Genomic DNA, 15,143 nt, shown 5'->3' with positions numbered 1-15,143 from the left:
TAAACATACTATTACATGCATAAATATATAATGTTACGTCAGGTTGTGATAAAAGCTATGAAGAATAATAAAGTAGGGTGAAAGAGATGAAGAGTAACAGAGGGGTTGAGTTGCTCTTTTTTTATTTTTTTAAAAGATTTTATTCATTTATTTGAGAGAGAGAGCTCGGCGCACAAGCAGGGGGAGGGAAAAGGGAGGGGGAGAAGCAGACTCCCCGCAGAGCAGGGAACCCTAGACGGTGCTCAATCCCAGGACCCCGGGATCATGACCCCGACTGAAGGCAGACGTTTAACTGCCTGAGCCACCCAGGGGCCCTAGAGTTGCTCTTTTAGACAGTATAGTCAGGGAAGACTTCTCTGAGGAGGTGGCGTTTGAGCTGAGACCTAAAGGGAAAACGCACCCTAGGAATATTTGGAGGAAGAGCATTCCAGGCACAGACAACACCGAGTGCAAAGACCCTGAAGTCAGAACAAGCCTGGTGAGTATTCAAAGAATTGAAAGATTGATTCATCATTCCTTAGAAATAACGAGCTTCACTAGGCAGGAATTTTGTTCTGTCTTGTTCGCTGCTGCCTCCCGGCCCTAGAACAGAGCCGGCACACAGGTGGCGTTCCGCAGACGTTTGTCGAATCCACCCTTTTGTTGCTTTGTTCCTTTACTCTTTCCTCAGTGGTGCATTCTGTACTTATTCGGGGGCCCTGGGAGGTGTAGACAGACGGGCAACGACAGGAAGAGAAGCACTTCCCGGAGGAGTCCCTCAGAGCCGGGGAGGAAGCAAGGGCCGGTCAGCAGCGCTCCAGGGTCTCGTGGGGGCGGTGGGAACACGGCTCCCCTGCAGAGGTGAGCAAGTGTGAGAAAGCAAGGGTTCAAGCCACCTGGCTGCTGCTCCACAGAGAGGAGGGGGTGCCAGGCATTGGGGGCCCATGTTCACCCTGTGGGATGCTTCCCACGTCCTGTTTTCTTGCCTCTCACAAAGAGGATGTTTAATTTTTTGCAAAGCAACTTGCTTCCTCCAGCAGGGCTGGGGGAATTGGGGGACAGAATCCAGGCTCTGAACTCCCCAGGCTTTTCCCGAAGTAGGGTGTCGGCCTGCAGCTCCCACCCGGCACCCCACTGAGTGTAAAGGTGTCCTCCCCTCAGCCTCCTGAAGAGGTCAAGGAGTGGGGAGCTGCCAGGCCAGCTCCGGACCGCGGAGGGCATCTCACCGGGGGAGGGAAAGACGGGGGTGGTCCAGGTGCGGGGGACCAGACACAGACTCAAAAAGCCTTGCTGCCCAGGGGCTGCTTTGAGGGACGGAAGAGTCTCTCAGTGGGGAGCCTGCATGAAAGGAGAGATTAGAATCCTAAATGCAGCCCAGCGGGAGGTTGCTTTCACAGGCCGAGAAGAATTCATTAATTCCTTTCACAAGCGTGTTATTGAGCAATCACGGTGGGTTGGGCATTGTTCTAACTGCTTTACCTGTATTAATTCCTTCAGTCTTCCCAGGGGCCCTAAGAGAGCGGTGTTATTCTGCCCTGGGGGAAGCGGAGACCCCGAGGTTTCAGAACTTGCTCCAGGCCACACAGCTAGTAAGTGGCAGAGCTGGGAAAGCTCACGCTGTTAACTGCTTTGCTCTGGGGCTCCCTCCCCTGAAGGCTGCTGGGCAGTGACCTGTTTTAATGAAAAGCAGGGATCTGCTTATACGAACCGACAGGAACCCAAACCGATTTCTAAATAGACTCGATCGGAATCCCAAATGTCACACCAGGGTCTGCTCTACCGAACCCACAAAAGCCTTAAATGACCTCGCAAAAGGACCTTACTTCGATGAACTAACAAAGCATTCTTATCCCTGGCACAGACTCAAGGCCTCGGTCAAGCTTAAAGACATCTGTTCCTTCTAAAGTGAGCTGCCCTCCCTCCGCAGCCAGATTTCACTTTCCCTTTGTTTTTCCTCCTACCAGCATATGTTGAACGCTTGCCATTTGCCCTGAATCTTAGCAAAGCTCTGGGGCGCGGGGCTGGATGAAGGTTCATCCCTCCCCTAGAAGAGGTCACTTGGCAGAAATAAAAATAAAAATGATGATACTATGACCCTTGATACGAGGCATTTATTGAGCACCTGCTGTGTCCCTGGTGGCCTGGCCCTAGGCAATGTCGGCAGGCTGGAGAAGACCCTGGGAAGGCAGGGGAATGATCAGGGCAGGAAGCTGCTGCTGCGATGTGGTGGATGGGGGCATCTGTTTTTTGTCCAAGGTACACTGTTCTTCGGACAGGACGCTTCTACTTGAAATCTAGACACCTGCCTAGCCCTCTACCCCTCGCCCCCCCCAACACACATACCATAGCCATGCAGGCCAAGGCCTCTGGCAACAGGTGTCTCTTTCCCTGGCTGGCCTGTGGCACAGATGTGTAATGGCTCTGCGGGGGAGGAGGAGAAAACGAGAGGAGAGAGACTTCAGAATAGGCCAGGATAGACAAGGGGAGTGTGTGTGTGTGTGTGTGTGTGTGTGTGTGTGTGTGTATTTGGATGTCCTCAATGCATCGCATCTGCCTGTACGTGTTCTCAGCCACAAACACACGTATGTGAGCTCCACCCGTATTTTCTGGTGTAACTTACCTGGTTGTATCTTGTGTCTACGACTGCCCGTTCACTTGTGGCAACTGCGTGCGTTGCTGCCGTCTGCTTCTGCAGTTCATCTGTACGGGGTTGGGTCTGTGTGTCCCATGGGTGTAAAGCTCATGGGTGCTAAGTGTGTTTATGTGTTTTGCCCGGATGTGCGTGTCTCCTGCGTCTGTCTGTCCTTCTCTGCCCCCTATTTGTGTCTGGCGGTGGTGAGCCACTGTGTGTGTGTGTGTGCGCGCGCCTTATGGGTGTTTCTCTTGGGGCCACTCTATGTGTCCTCTCTGGTCCCTTTGCTTTGTCTTCATGCAGGTTGAGATGTATTTTCGGGACTTCCTCTTTGTCACGATAGTTAAGTGCCCTCTCTGCATCCCTGCTCTTCCTGTCCATGCACCCGTATTTATTGTGTATTTATAACACGCTCCCTGCACGTGTCTTCTGACTGGATTTGTGAACAGCTGTGTGTGTTCATGGCTGTGTGCGGCCATCTGCTCGAGTGAGATGGTGTGTGTGTCTGTGACTGCAGCTTCTCCGTACTCTCGTGTCTGCCCGTGAATGCCCCTCTCTGTGATGGGAGAGCCCTGTGTGATCACATGGGGTCACGCGTTCACACGTGAGTTCACATGCACAGAGGTATCATTACAGAGCCTGAATCTGGACACAGGCCTTCAGGATTGTCTGAAGCCGGAATCATCTGTACGAGAGACACTGGGCCCCCATCTGATGTCAGCTGTATGAAATCCCATTTGTGTGCTCCGTGTGCAGCTGTGAGTCTGTGTGTGACGCGTCCGTTGGCTCTCCGGGGTAGGGCTGTTGAGTTCGTGGGCGATGATGGCCGTGAGTCTGGAGTGGCTGGAAATCGGCGTGGGCCTGTCCTGTGTCGGTCTGTGTTCTCTGGTTGCAACCAGAGGCTGTGGGTGATGCTACCTGGTCATGGGAAGTCATTCGGTGCAGCTGAGTATGTGACAGCCCCAGGGCCCAGGCCCTCCGGGTGCCGCCTCTGTGTGTTCCCATGTCAGGCCGTGCTCTCCGCGTGTGTCTGTGAGTCTGTGCACAAGTGCGTACCTCTGTGGGGGCAGTGGCGAGTCGGCCTCCAGTTCTGAGCCCTGGATGCGGTTGTGACCGCTGAGCCTGCAGGAGGCTCTCTCCTGCTGTGGGGAAGTAAACGCCCCGTCCCTTACCCTCCTCCGACTGACTGCGGGTAGGGTGGGAGCATCTAGGCTAGCTTTGAAGCCCCAGCCAGCCCCTGGCCTTTCCGGGAATTCTCTGCTCCCTGTAGGGGGTGGGCAGGAGGGTGAAGAGGCCCGGACAGAGGCCTCTTGTCCACCAGGACCTAAAGTAGCCCGGTTGAAGTTGGGCCCGGACCCCAAGTCCCATCCGCCTGACTCTGTGCAGGAGACACATGCCTTGCCTGGGACAGACATGCTTGTCACATGCTTGGATGGGAGCACACGGACGGACCCACATATAAGGCAGACACACAGACAGCGGGGCTCCTCAGTTAGGGTGTGGACAGGCCCCACCCAATGCCTGGGCTGGGGTCCAGGGCTTTAGGGCGTGCCTTGTTTGCAGGCAGTGTAGATCCACACCCCCCACTCAACCACAAATGCCTCCCCGCCTCTCTCTGGGGACCCCCATGATCTAGGGTCCGTTTTTGGCTAGGCCAGGCTATCTATCTGTCTATCTGAGGTCAGTCTATAGTGGCCTGGCTCTGCCTAGCCCTGTACCTGTCCCCCTGCTGTTTCCAGGCCTGTCCATCCACCCTGTCTGCCTCTCTGCCTGAATCGGCCTCTGCTGGCCTATTGTCATCTGTCCCTCTAGGTGTCTCCCTGCCTCAACCACTCCCTCTGTCCCCTTGTCTCTCAGGGCTGGTGTGTCTGTTCCCAATCTCTGGGATGTGTCTGGCTGTGCCCACCTGTCTATCTGCCAGTTGTCTCTCCTGCTTATTACTGGGCCTGACTGCCTGTTGCCTTCCTCCAGATGCTTCCATGGGCCTACCCCGTCTCTGAGTCTGTCTGTACCTCTCTTTCTCCCTCCGACTGCCCCTCTGCCTATCTCCCGCTCCTCCACAACTTTCTGTACTCCTGTCGTCTGTCTTTGTGTTGTTTCTCCTGCCTATCTCTATTTTGTGATTGTTTCTCTTCCGATCTCCGTCTCTCCTCTCTGCATTTTTTCCCTCCGTCTGTCCCTCCCCGATGTGTGTCCGATCTCTGTCAGTTGCCTCTGCCTGCCTGTCCCTCGCTCTCTCTAGGTGTGGATCGATTCCCTCAATCTTTCTGTCCACCTCCGCCCCCCACTCGAGGCCCCCACACACCTCTGTCTCTCTCCACGTGGGTCCAGGTGAAGGAGAGAAGCGCCCTCCTCCCCCACCCCCTTTCCTCCGCCCAGAGCCAGATGGAGGGAAACTGAATTAAAATTAAAAGTTCTTCCCAGAAAAAAAAATAATCCGCGGGCCAGATGCGGCTCGGGCTGCGCTGATTAGCCACCTAGCAAGCGCGGCGGAGCTGATTGGCTGCAGGGCGGGGCGGGGGCAGGGTCCGCGGAGGGGGAGCCGCGCCGGCCGTGGGGTCTCAGAGCCCTAGCGAGTTACTGCCGCTTCGGGAGCTGAGAGGAGCAGGGAGGTGAGGAGGGGGCGCTGGCCGGGGTGGGGCCCCGGGAACCCCGAGGCACGAGTGGGGATCCCGGGAGCGGTTTCCCGGGGGAACCTCGAGGGGGGTTCCCTGGAGACCTTTTTAGCGCTAGCGGGGAATTGAATGGGAGGGGGACTCCTTTTGGTGCCTTGCTCCCAGGAAGTGAGTTCAGAAGTGGGAGAGGGTCTCCAGAAGAGTGTTCGTGACGGAGGATGGGGCTCCTTGAGAGGCGTCCCCTTTCCAGGGCTTGGGGAGGGGGTTTCCCAGAGGCACTTTTAGCAATGATGGGGACCTTGAATGGGGGTTTCTGAGATACCGCACTCCCAGGAAGTGAGCTCTGGGCTGGGGGTTTCTTCGGAAACACTCCATACAGAAGACAGGGGCTCCAGGCTCGCTTAGGGATTGCGGAGCACCCCCACCCCAAGAAACGCATCAGGCCCTGGGAGGGGGCTTTAGATGAAGGTCTCAGAGATAGTTCATCCTCAGGAGGGGAAGTTAGGGCTCAGGGCAGGTTCCCGAGACACCCCAAGACCAGGGAGGAGCTTAAGTCTGGAAGTGTCTCTAAAGTTACTTCTGCCAGGAGAACGAATGTTTAGTAAAACTGACAGGGGCCCCAGAAAAATTCTTCTCTAATCCCTAAAAGGGGGATTAAATGGGAATCCCTGGGTCCCTGTGTCCCTGGAAGGAGGCTCAGTTTGGGGAATTGCCTTTGGCCTCTAGGGAGGATATTCAGGAGTTGTGGCAGAGAGCAGTTTCCAGCTTGGAGGGGGCTAGGGTCTACAAGCCCGCCCCCCCCCACCTCCAGCTCCTTCAACAGGTTGCATCAGCTCCGGGCTCAGGCTCGGGGCCCAGGCTGGGAGGAGGGGGGTAGGGGGCGTTAGGAGGGGTGGGGCAGCCGGCCGACACGTGTCCCTGTAAGGAGTGAGAGGCTTGGCTAAGCGGTGAGGGTGGGGAGGGGGGGGTGCGGGGGGCCGGCAAGGAAAGAGGCAGCAAGAGAGACTGGGTGAGTGTGGGGTCTGGGAGGACAGACTCTCCCAGCTTCAGATGGCCGTCTCGTCCGCTGTGGGGTCTCTTTCTCTCTCTTTCTCAATCTCTCTCCCCCCTCCCCCTCTATTTGTCTCTCGCTGCCCTCTTTTTCTGCTTGTCTGAGTAACTGTTGGCATCTCTCCCCCTCCGATTCCCTTCTCTGACTCCCATCTTTTCCTCCATCGCCCTCTCACTGTTGTCTTCGAGTCTCTCCATTTACCTCCTCGTCTCTCTCATCCTTCTGCCCCTGTTCGCCTTGCCTCATCTCCATTTCTCCGGTTCTCCATCTGTCTCTATCTGACTCCCTACCCTCTTCGTCTCACTCCCCCCACCTTGTAGCCCCCCTGCTCCACCTCTGATCCCTTGCTCCCATTTCTCTGCCCACAGCATGGAACTGCAGGATCCCAAGATGAACGGAGCCCTCCCTGCGGATGCTCTGGGGTGAGTCAGGGACCCACGGGGACCAGGTCAGGGGTCAGGATTACCCTCTCACCAGCCCGGATTTCTCTGCCCTCTCCAGCTACAGGCAGGAACGTGAGGGTTTCCTACCCAGCCATCCTCCTGCTCCTGGGAGGAAGCCAATCGAGTTCATGGATGTGAGTGACCTCACAGGGTCTGTCCCAGCTGCACCTTGCCCAGCTCATCTCTTCCCCTACTGTTCCCTCTTCCCAGGGCTTCCCTGCCTAGCTATTTCCTGCCCCAGCCGCTCCCGGTCCCCAGCTGCTCCCCTCCCTAGCTGTTTGGCCTCTGGTGGCTGCTCCACCCTCCCCTGTTCCTCTCCACTTCCAGCTGCTCCCCTCCGAAGTTTCTCCGACCTCTTCCTTCCTAGCTCTTGGTTTTCCAGGTTCCTCCCTGGCTTCAACTCCGGTTCCTTCCTAGCCTCCGTCCTACGGCCCCTTTCTGGGCTTCTCCCCGCCGCAGTCACTTCTCCCCTAGTCTTTCCTGGGCCCCAGCCCTGGTCTCCTCACCTGGTCTCCCTCCCCATGTGTACCTGGGCCTCGCCCCTTCTCTGCAGTTCGAAGGGAAGACATCGTTTGGAATGTCAGTGTTCAATCTCAGCAACGCCATCATGGGCAGCGGCATCTTGGGACTGGCCTATGCCATGGCCCACACAGGGGTCCTCTTCTTCCTGTGAGTCCTGGGCAGCCCGCAGGGGGCGGGGCAGGGGTGCTGTAGGGGGCAAGCGTGAGGCCTGGGGGCCAAGTCTGAGCTGTGCCATCTGCCGCAGGGCCCTGTTGTTATGCATTGCGCTTCTCTCTTCATACTCCATCCATCTCCTGCTGACCTGTGCTGGCGTTGTAGGTAAGGCCTGGAGCTTGACCTGTATCTTGAACCCCAGACTCTGGACCCACCCCCTCTGACCTGAGACCCTTGACATCAACCTAAACCCTAGACTCGGAACGTATCACACTGAACATACTGTACCCCAGATCTTGGACCCAGCACCCCAGACCCCATCCTGAACTCCCTGGACCCCAGCTCTCAGACTGCACGTTGGCCCTCAGAACTTAACTGAGCTCCCACATCCCCAGCTCCCAGTCCTCACCCCTCACCCCTCGGTCTGGCATCAAACCTCATTTCTCAGACCCTCTGCACAACCTGATTACTACGCTCCGCTTCTAACCCCCCCGCTCCTCAGTCTCCAGCTCCCCCTAATTGTGGAAGCCAGCCCCACAACCCCAAGACACCCACTACGCACTACCCACCTCCAGCCCCCAACCTTCTCCCCATCACAGATCCCACCGCCCGGGCTCCACCTCAAGCCCACCCCGAACTGCTTAACCCTCACCTCCAGCATCCATCAATCAGACCCAATTACCCCAAGCCCCAGCTCCTCAGCTCCCTGACCCTCGCCCCCCCCGCACCCCCTCACCCCTGCCTGGATTCCTGGACCCACAGCTCATTCCCTCCTGTCTCCCTACCCCAGGCATCCGAGCCTATGAGCAGCTGGGACAGAGGGCGCTGGGGCCTGCGGGGAAGGTAGTGGTGGCTGCGGTGATCTGTCTGCACAATGTTGGGGGTGAGGACTCTGGGAGGTGGGGGATCAGCTTGGGGGAAGAGGGCGGGGTGGGGTGGGCTTCCTCAGGCTGGGCTGGGGGGATGAGGGGAATCCTTCTGCTTATACCTCCCCCCACCTGCACCAGCCATGTCCAGTTACCTGTTCATCATCAAATCCGAACTCCCCCTGGTTATCGGCACCTTCTTGGACATGGACCCCGAGGGGTGAGTGAGCAACACCCCTTGGCTCTGGCCTGCGGGTCTGGCTGCTGTCTTCAACTCTGTGCCCAGCTGACTCCCAGGTGTTCTGAGACTGCCGGGCAGGCCCGTGTGCTCAGACCGTAAGGCCAACAGAATGTGCGACCGTTGCTCTACCTAGTAGACCACGTGTTGATTTGGGGGACCGGCGTTCTGCCTGATTCTGTCTGCTAGCTGACTGCGTATGTCCAGTCTACTCCGATGCTGACCGTGGGACTGCACACACCTAGACCTAAGCTCTGTGGATTTGGTTTGGGACTCTTGTACGGGCGGATTCTCTGGCTAGCTGTACAGCAGCTGACTACAGCTGGGTCCTGTGTGCTGTGATTCCACCCATGTGTGTCTGACATTTGCTTACTCTGACTTTTCCCCGTCCAGCCGATTCCGTTGGATTCAGGGTCCCTCAGGCTGGCGAAATCTGTCTGGCTGTAAGCGTGAGCGTCCGGTGTACTCGGGTGCCAACTCTGTATATGTGATTTGCTCCAGCTGCATGTGCCAGTAGACTCCCATCTCTGTTTAATTTGGCAGCCATGTTTTCTGGCAAGTTCCCTCCGGCTCTGTGTGTGCGTGCGTGTGATCCTCAGCTGTGAGTGTATGTCCTCTGTACTATGGTTCCAACCGTGTGTGTTTGACCACTGTTCTGAGTGTGCATCTCGTTGACGGTATGTTTGATTTTCGATCCACCTGGTGGCTGAATGTGTTCGGTTGTTTGTATATGATGGCAGACTCTGTGTATCCTCTTAGATCTTCGGTTTGATTCTGAAACCATTTAGGTAGCTGACAATCTGTGTGACTAGGCGTGTCTAATTATTATAATTAGCTGCCAGCAGCTATATGGCCAACGGTGCTCTGCCGGTTTATTTCTGTGTAATTGTGTGTATGAGATAGTGTGTGAGTGCCTGGAACATAGGCAATTAATAGAGTTCTTTTGAACAAACGAGCAGTTTTTCAGCCGGTCCTCTATTTACTGTCTTGCCTAGGCACCCCCTTCCAATATCTGTACAGATCCCACTCTTTCTTCGAGCTTGGTTCCAACGAGAGCTGGCTGATTTTGCCTCTATTTCGGTCTTTGGCTGTGTGGCCAAGTTGGCCCAGCTACTTTGAGGTGTTCAACACACACCTTGAGCTGTTCCAACAACCACCTGTGTGTCTTCCTGGCTTCTTGTCCGACTTTGCACCATTGCCTGACCACCAGATCACCAGACTGTTGTTCTACCCGTCAGACACACCGGGGTCAGGACTCACTTCTGTGTCTGGTACCGTGTGTTCGACTGCGGGAGTCTCACTGATCCTGGGTCCTGTCTGCCTGTCTGGTTGTACGTCCACTTGTGGGTCTGACGGCATAGTTTTGGCCGGTTGTGTGTGTGTTCTTAGCTGTGTCCCTTTGACAGGGTTCGACTAACAGTCTGATAACCTGTCTGGCTGTTTCTGTCAACCCTGTTGTGCCATTGTCACCATGACTGCCCGAATGACTTCTCACAGCTGAGGCGGCAGCTCATCTCCCCTGACTGCAGGCAGAAATCCGTCTGTTCGGCTGTCTTCTATGAGTGTCTGCCTGACGGTTTTCTTTGGCAGACAGCTAGTCACTGTGTTGGCCTGTCTCCCTAGGGGCTGGTTCTTGAAGGGAAACCTTCTCATCATCATCGTCAGTGTGTTCATCATCCTGCCGCTGGCCCTCATGAGACACTTGGGTAAGAGGCTTCCTGTGTTGGCCGTTGGATAGTGGAGTTGGAGAAGGGGAGCCAGATTGAGGAAATCCCCATTTTCAAGGGCTGTGAAACACCAGGGGAGAGCTTGTGTGAGGTGGGCTTTAACAGATGACTAGGAGTTTGCTACGGAGGGGAGGGGGTCCAGGGAGAAGTAAAAGCTTGTGCAAAAGCATGGCCTAATTGAGGTGAGGTAGCCTGAAAGGCCAAACTAGGTTTTGATAGTTGCTATGGGGGGCGTCCCTTGATTTCTAAGGCTCTGTATATTACCCCTTGCAGGCTACCTGGGGTATACCAGTGGTCTCTCTTTGACCTGTATGCTGTTTTTCCTCATTTCGGTGAGTCTGAGGGAGGAGGACATGAAAACAGTGAAGAGTTTGGAACACTGGGACATAGCGTTCCCCGTGACCTCATTTCCCTACCCTCCCCCAGGTCATCTACAAGAAGTTCCAGCTTGGCTGTGCTGTAGGTCTCAATGAGACTGCAGTGGAAAGCAAGAACCCCCAGGGCCTTCCCATCCAGGGGCTCAACAGAAGCTGTGAGGCCCAGATGTTCACCGTTGACTCACAGGTGGGTGTGTGGGCACGTGTAGAGAGCTTGCACCTCTGGTCCTGTCCTCCAGTTTACTCTGCTTAGGGTGGAGCTGGGCGTCGGACATCAGGGGGCTTCCGTGTGTCTGATGCAGAGGGCAACGGTAGGGCCAGGGGGATGAGGGGTGGGGGAGAGACCCCTGGAGGTTCTAATCTCGGGCATGTGGGCCATTCCCCTAGATGTTCTACACAGTGCCCATTATGGCTTTTGCCTTCGTCTGCCACCCCGAGGTGCTGCCCATCTACACAGAGCTCTGCCGGTGAGTGGGCAGGCAAGTGGGCACAGGTGTGCAATAGTCATAATGTCTCACAATCCCTCACGTAGTCCTGGTACTGTAGCTTGGTCGTGGCTAGATCATGCCGGGGGAGGGATTTGAGGTGGCCTTGGGGGGCGGTGACTTTTTACTGATTAGGGCTTAAAGAGTCTGCTTTCAACATCCCGTAAAGTGTGAGTGGGCAGAGTGGGGAGGCGGAAATGATCAGATGGAGGGGGTAGCGTGCATGGATGGGGATGGGGATGTGGGGGTGGTCAGAGAGAGTGGGGTTACAGGTGGACAAAACGGGGGGTCAGGGAGGATATGATGGAGGGATGTGTTCGTGATCAGACGGGGCACAGCATGGAGGTCAGAGGTGAGGGAGAGGCAGAGATGGTCAGACAGAGGAGATAGACAAAGATGGTCATATGGGGTGAGATGGATGGACAGAGGGGGGCTTGGCTAGTCACACAGGGGAGGTAGAGGTGGGCATCCCAGTGTGTACGGGCTGAACGTCAGCTCTGGAGGAGGGGGACTCTGGAGGGTGTGGGCTCCATTGGAGCAGCCTGCCCCAAGTCCAGGGGTCTGGGCATGACAGTTGCATAACCTCTATGACTCAGGCCCTCCAAGCACAGAATGCAGGCCGTGGCCAACGTGTCCATTGGGGCCATGTTCTGCATGTATGGGCTCACAGCAACCTTTGGATACCTCACCTTCTACAGTGAGTGGGGCTGGGGCCAGGGTTGGGGGTGGGAGCTGGAGTGGGGACTGGGCAGACTGCTGGGGCAGGAGCCTGAGCACTTTCCCTCCATTCCCTGGACCTGTCAGTTTCCAAAGAGAGGGTGCACATCACACGTGTCGATTTTGTTGCCGTGTGTGTGTGTGTGTGTGTGTGTATGTGTGTGTGTTTCCGGGACCCTGGTCCCGGGGCTCCCACCACATCCTGCATCCCGTGTCGCATGTCCCATGGCCCAGATAGCGTGGAGGCGGAGATGTTGCACATGTACAGCCAGCAGGACCTGCTCATCCTCTGTGTGCGCCTGGCGGTGCTGCTTGCGGTGACTCTCACTGTACCAGTTGTGCTGTTCCCTGTACGTGGGGTCAAGAGGGGGCCCATGGAGTGGACGGACATGGGTGGAGGGTGTCGGTGTGGGTGTTTGGCTGGGGGGGGGCAGAGATAGGAGCGATGGATGGATGGAGGAGGCAGGGAGGAGGCAAAAAGAGATGGTCAGACAGAAAGGGGACATCGGTGGCAGAACAGAGAGAATGGGGGGGTAGTCAGTTGGAGGGAGGAGGCACCAGATGTCTGGCTAGACAGAAGAGGGAGGCAGGAATAGTCAGACAGGGGAGAGGCAGAGAGAGGAGAACAGTCAGAATGAAGAGACGGGGATGGATAGCATCCCTTAGAAAGGGTGGAGGCAGAAGTAGTGAGGTGTGGGAAGGACCAGGGTCTTCGATTGGGAGGTGAGATGACTAGACAGGAGGGAGACAGAGGTATGCAGATGGGAGAGCGAGGCAGAGATTTCAGAGAGCAGGTAGAGGCATCGACAGCCGATCAGACAGAAGGAACAGGCATGGATTGTCAGAAGTGGGTGGCAGGAGGCTCATTCAGAAGGTAGAGGTGCAGAGGGATGCTCAGAGGGTGGGGTTCAGGCTGGCTGACCACACGGAGGGGAGCAGCAGCACTTGGGCCCTGACTGGTGTCCCACTCTGACCACAGATCCGCCGGGCCCTGCAGCAGCTGCTCTTCCCAAGCAGGGACTTCAGCTGGCCGCGACATGTGGCCATAGCCCTGATCCTGCTTGTCTTGGTCAATGTTCTTGTCATTTGCGTGCCGACCATCCGGGATATCTTTGGGGTTATTGGTCAGTACCCCCAACCCCAGTCCCAGACCCCACCTATTATGGGCCTTATACTCCAAACTTACATTGACTTCTGTCCCTCCTGCTTGTCCTCCAGGGTCCACCTCAGCCCCCAGCCTCATCTTCATCCTTCCTAGCATCTTCTACCTCCGCATTGTGCCATCTGAGGTGGAGCCCCTCTACTCCTGGCCTAAGATCCAGGTGAGCATTCCAGGGGAGGGCTGTGGAAAGAGGGAGCATTCTGAGGAGGGAGCACCCCAGGATGGCCGAGATAAAAGGAACATTTTCAAGATCTACAAAGACAGAGGGAGCGTCCTACAGACGGATGGAAGGAGTGCTATTAGAAGAGGGTCAGGAGCACTTTCAAGGAGGATAAAGAATACTCTCTGAAGGGTTCTAGAAAGATGGAGAATTCTTAGGAAGGGGCTGGTGTTAAGGAAGGGGAGGGAGCAGGAGGGTCAGGAATGAATGGGGCACTCTGGAGGGGATGGAGGGCTTGAGGAACGTTTCCAGGAGGAGCTCCGGTGTGGAGACCCAACCAGCCCCATCTTCTCTCCTTCTCATCCACAGGCTCTGTGTTTTGGTCTCCTGGGGGTCCTCTTCATGGCGATCAGTCTAGGCTTTATGTTTGCCAACTGGGCCACGGGCCAGAGCCATGTGTCTGGACACTGACCTTGCCCTGCTCCGCCCTGGGCCCCTGTGCGCATGCTCCTGTGCATGTGGAGGAAGATGGGGCCGCTCTCCAGGGTCCCTCAAGCCTGGCGTGTGGAGGTGGCTGGTTCCTATTAACATGGCTCTTAGAGGTAGGGGGGGCCACAGAGGTTGCAGAGTGGTCCACTTCCTTCCTCCCCAGGGATGCTGAGCTTGGATCACGGCCCTAAGCCCAACCCAACCCCACGGGAGGAGGAGACCAGGTCCTTGGGGAATCCCCGCCCAGCCCAGTCCTTTCTGCCTCTCCTGGTAGAAGCTGTTTGTCAGGATCACCCTCGAGCTAAAGGGGAAGAATAAAGATGTTGAATTGCAACTCTGGCCTCAGCCTTCTGATCTCTTTCTAAGTCTTCTTGGGGAAGCCTGCCTAGGTTCAGACACGGGTAAACGGAAGCCCTGAGTGTAGGACTGAACCGGCTCTCGAATGTTCACTCACTCCTCCACTCCTTCAGTAACTTGCTGCCCAGTTCCTTGTTCTGTTCATTTCCTCACTCCAGAAACATCTATTGAGAGCCTCCTGGGTGCCAGGCACTGTTTTGGGCTCTGGGGTTTCAACAGTGAATCAAGCAGACAATCATCCCTGTAGTCGGTGTTCTAGCACAAAAGTAGGGAAACCATGACTCACAGGCCAAATGCAGGAGCCTGCTGTCTCTTTGTATGGCCACTGAGCCAAGAATAGTTTGCACATTTCTAAATGATTGGAAAAAGAAAAATCCAAAGAAGAATAATTTGTGACACTTAAAAACGATGAAATTTAAATTGCAGTGTCTGCAAATCTACCAGAACACGATAATGCGTGTTCCCTTACAGATTGTTTATGGTTCTTTAGTGTTAGTACAGCAGGGCTGAGGAATTGCAACAGAGACCACGTGGCCCACCAAGCCTCAGCTATTTATGATCTGGCCCTTTCCAGAAGAAAAATTTGCTGATCCTCAATCTAGCAGAAGAGAGGAAAAGAAATCAATCATTTCGGATAAAGATGAACACTGTGAGGGGCACCTGGCTGGCTCAGTTGGTGGAGCATGCGACTCTTGATCTTGGGGTTGTGAGTTCGAGCCCATTGGGTATAGAGATTACTTAAAAATACAATCTTAAAAAAAAAAGATATGCACTATGAGGAAAATAAGTGATGTGAGTGTCGGGGTGGGCAGGGAGCAGTGAGAGGGTGGTCAGGGAGGCCTCACTGACGAGCAGACTAGGAGCTGGGTCCTAGATTGGCCAGAAGGAGCCAGTCCCATGGTTATTTAGACAAAGTGTTGCAGACAGAGGCAGCAGCAAGTGCAAAGGCCCTGAGGTAGGAGCCAGCATGGATGTTTTGCTCTTCCACTGGCAACATGTATGAGTGCCAATTTCACAACAGCCTGAGTCATGAGACATGGATTCTTGCCAACCTACTAGGTGAAAATGGTATTGCTGTTAAAATTCACATGTGTTTCTTTATGAAAGAAGTTTTTGGATGTTTAAGAGACTTTCGTTTATCTTCCCAGATAATTTTTTTTAAGATTTTAT

General features: G+C 55.4%; 1 protein-coding gene and 1 long non-coding RNA gene across 4 annotated transcripts; one reads left to right on the top strand and one right to left on the bottom strand.

Annotated features, from left to right (window-relative positions):
• Window positions 1-391: 391 nt before the first annotated feature.
• SLC38A5 (solute carrier family 38 member 5) lies at window positions 392-13,950 on the top strand. 3 transcript variants are annotated; one of them, XM_019798103.2, is made up of 16 exons: window positions 392-478; window positions 6,646-6,699; window positions 6,779-6,854; window positions 7,274-7,389; window positions 7,487-7,560; window positions 8,186-8,278; window positions 8,403-8,481; window positions 10,123-10,205; window positions 10,500-10,558; window positions 10,653-10,790; window positions 10,991-11,070; window positions 11,685-11,785; window positions 12,040-12,155; window positions 12,785-12,929; window positions 13,024-13,127; window positions 13,497-13,950. In XM_019798103.2, exons 2-16 carry the CDS (start codon window positions 6,647-6,649, stop codon window positions 13,596-13,598), a joined length of 1,419 nt encoding a protein of 472 aa, XP_019653662.1. In that variant the 5' UTR covers window positions 392-478; window position 6,646; the 3' UTR covers window positions 13,599-13,950. The 3 variants fall into 3 exon arrangements, with proteins under 3 accessions (XP_019653662.1, XP_011221418.1, XP_034505131.1); XM_011223116.3 differs by lacking the exon at window positions 392-478 and adding an exon at window positions 5,091-5,223; XM_034649240.1 differs by lacking the exon at window positions 392-478 and adding an exon at window positions 6,179-6,235.
• On the bottom strand, window positions 491-2,995 carry LOC117797417. Its single transcript, XR_004622370.1, has 3 exons — window positions 2,600-2,995; window positions 2,323-2,400; window positions 491-832 (listed from the first exon to the last, which is right to left on the bottom strand). It is a non-coding gene; the product is annotated as an uncharacterized LOC117797417 (long non-coding RNA).
• Window positions 13,951-15,143: the final 1,193 nt, after the last annotated feature.

The sequence above is a fragment of the Ailuropoda melanoleuca genome, chromosome X (assembly GCF_002007445.2).
Source record: "Ailuropoda melanoleuca isolate Jingjing chromosome X, ASM200744v2, whole genome shotgun sequence".
Lineage (NCBI taxonomy): Eukaryota > Metazoa > Chordata > Mammalia > Carnivora > Ursidae > Ailuropoda > Ailuropoda melanoleuca.
Note: the sequence above shows the minus strand (reverse complement) of the source record. Positions and strands in the feature narration are given on the sequence as shown.

Excerpts from the sequence above, each read along its gene's own strand:
- SLC38A5 (XM_019798103.2), top strand. The coding sequence starts at position 6,647 with ATGGAACTGCAGGATCCCAAGATGAACGGAGCCCTCCCTGCGGATGCT. Across the intron at positions 7,390-7,486 it reads ACAGGGGTCCTCTTCTTCCT|GGCCCTGTTGTTATGCATTG; the intron begins GTGAGTCCTGGG and ends CATCTGCCGCAG. Across the intron at positions 10,791-10,990 it reads TGTTCACCGTTGACTCACAG|ATGTTCTACACAGTGCCCAT; the intron begins GTGGGTGTGTGG and ends CCATTCCCCTAG.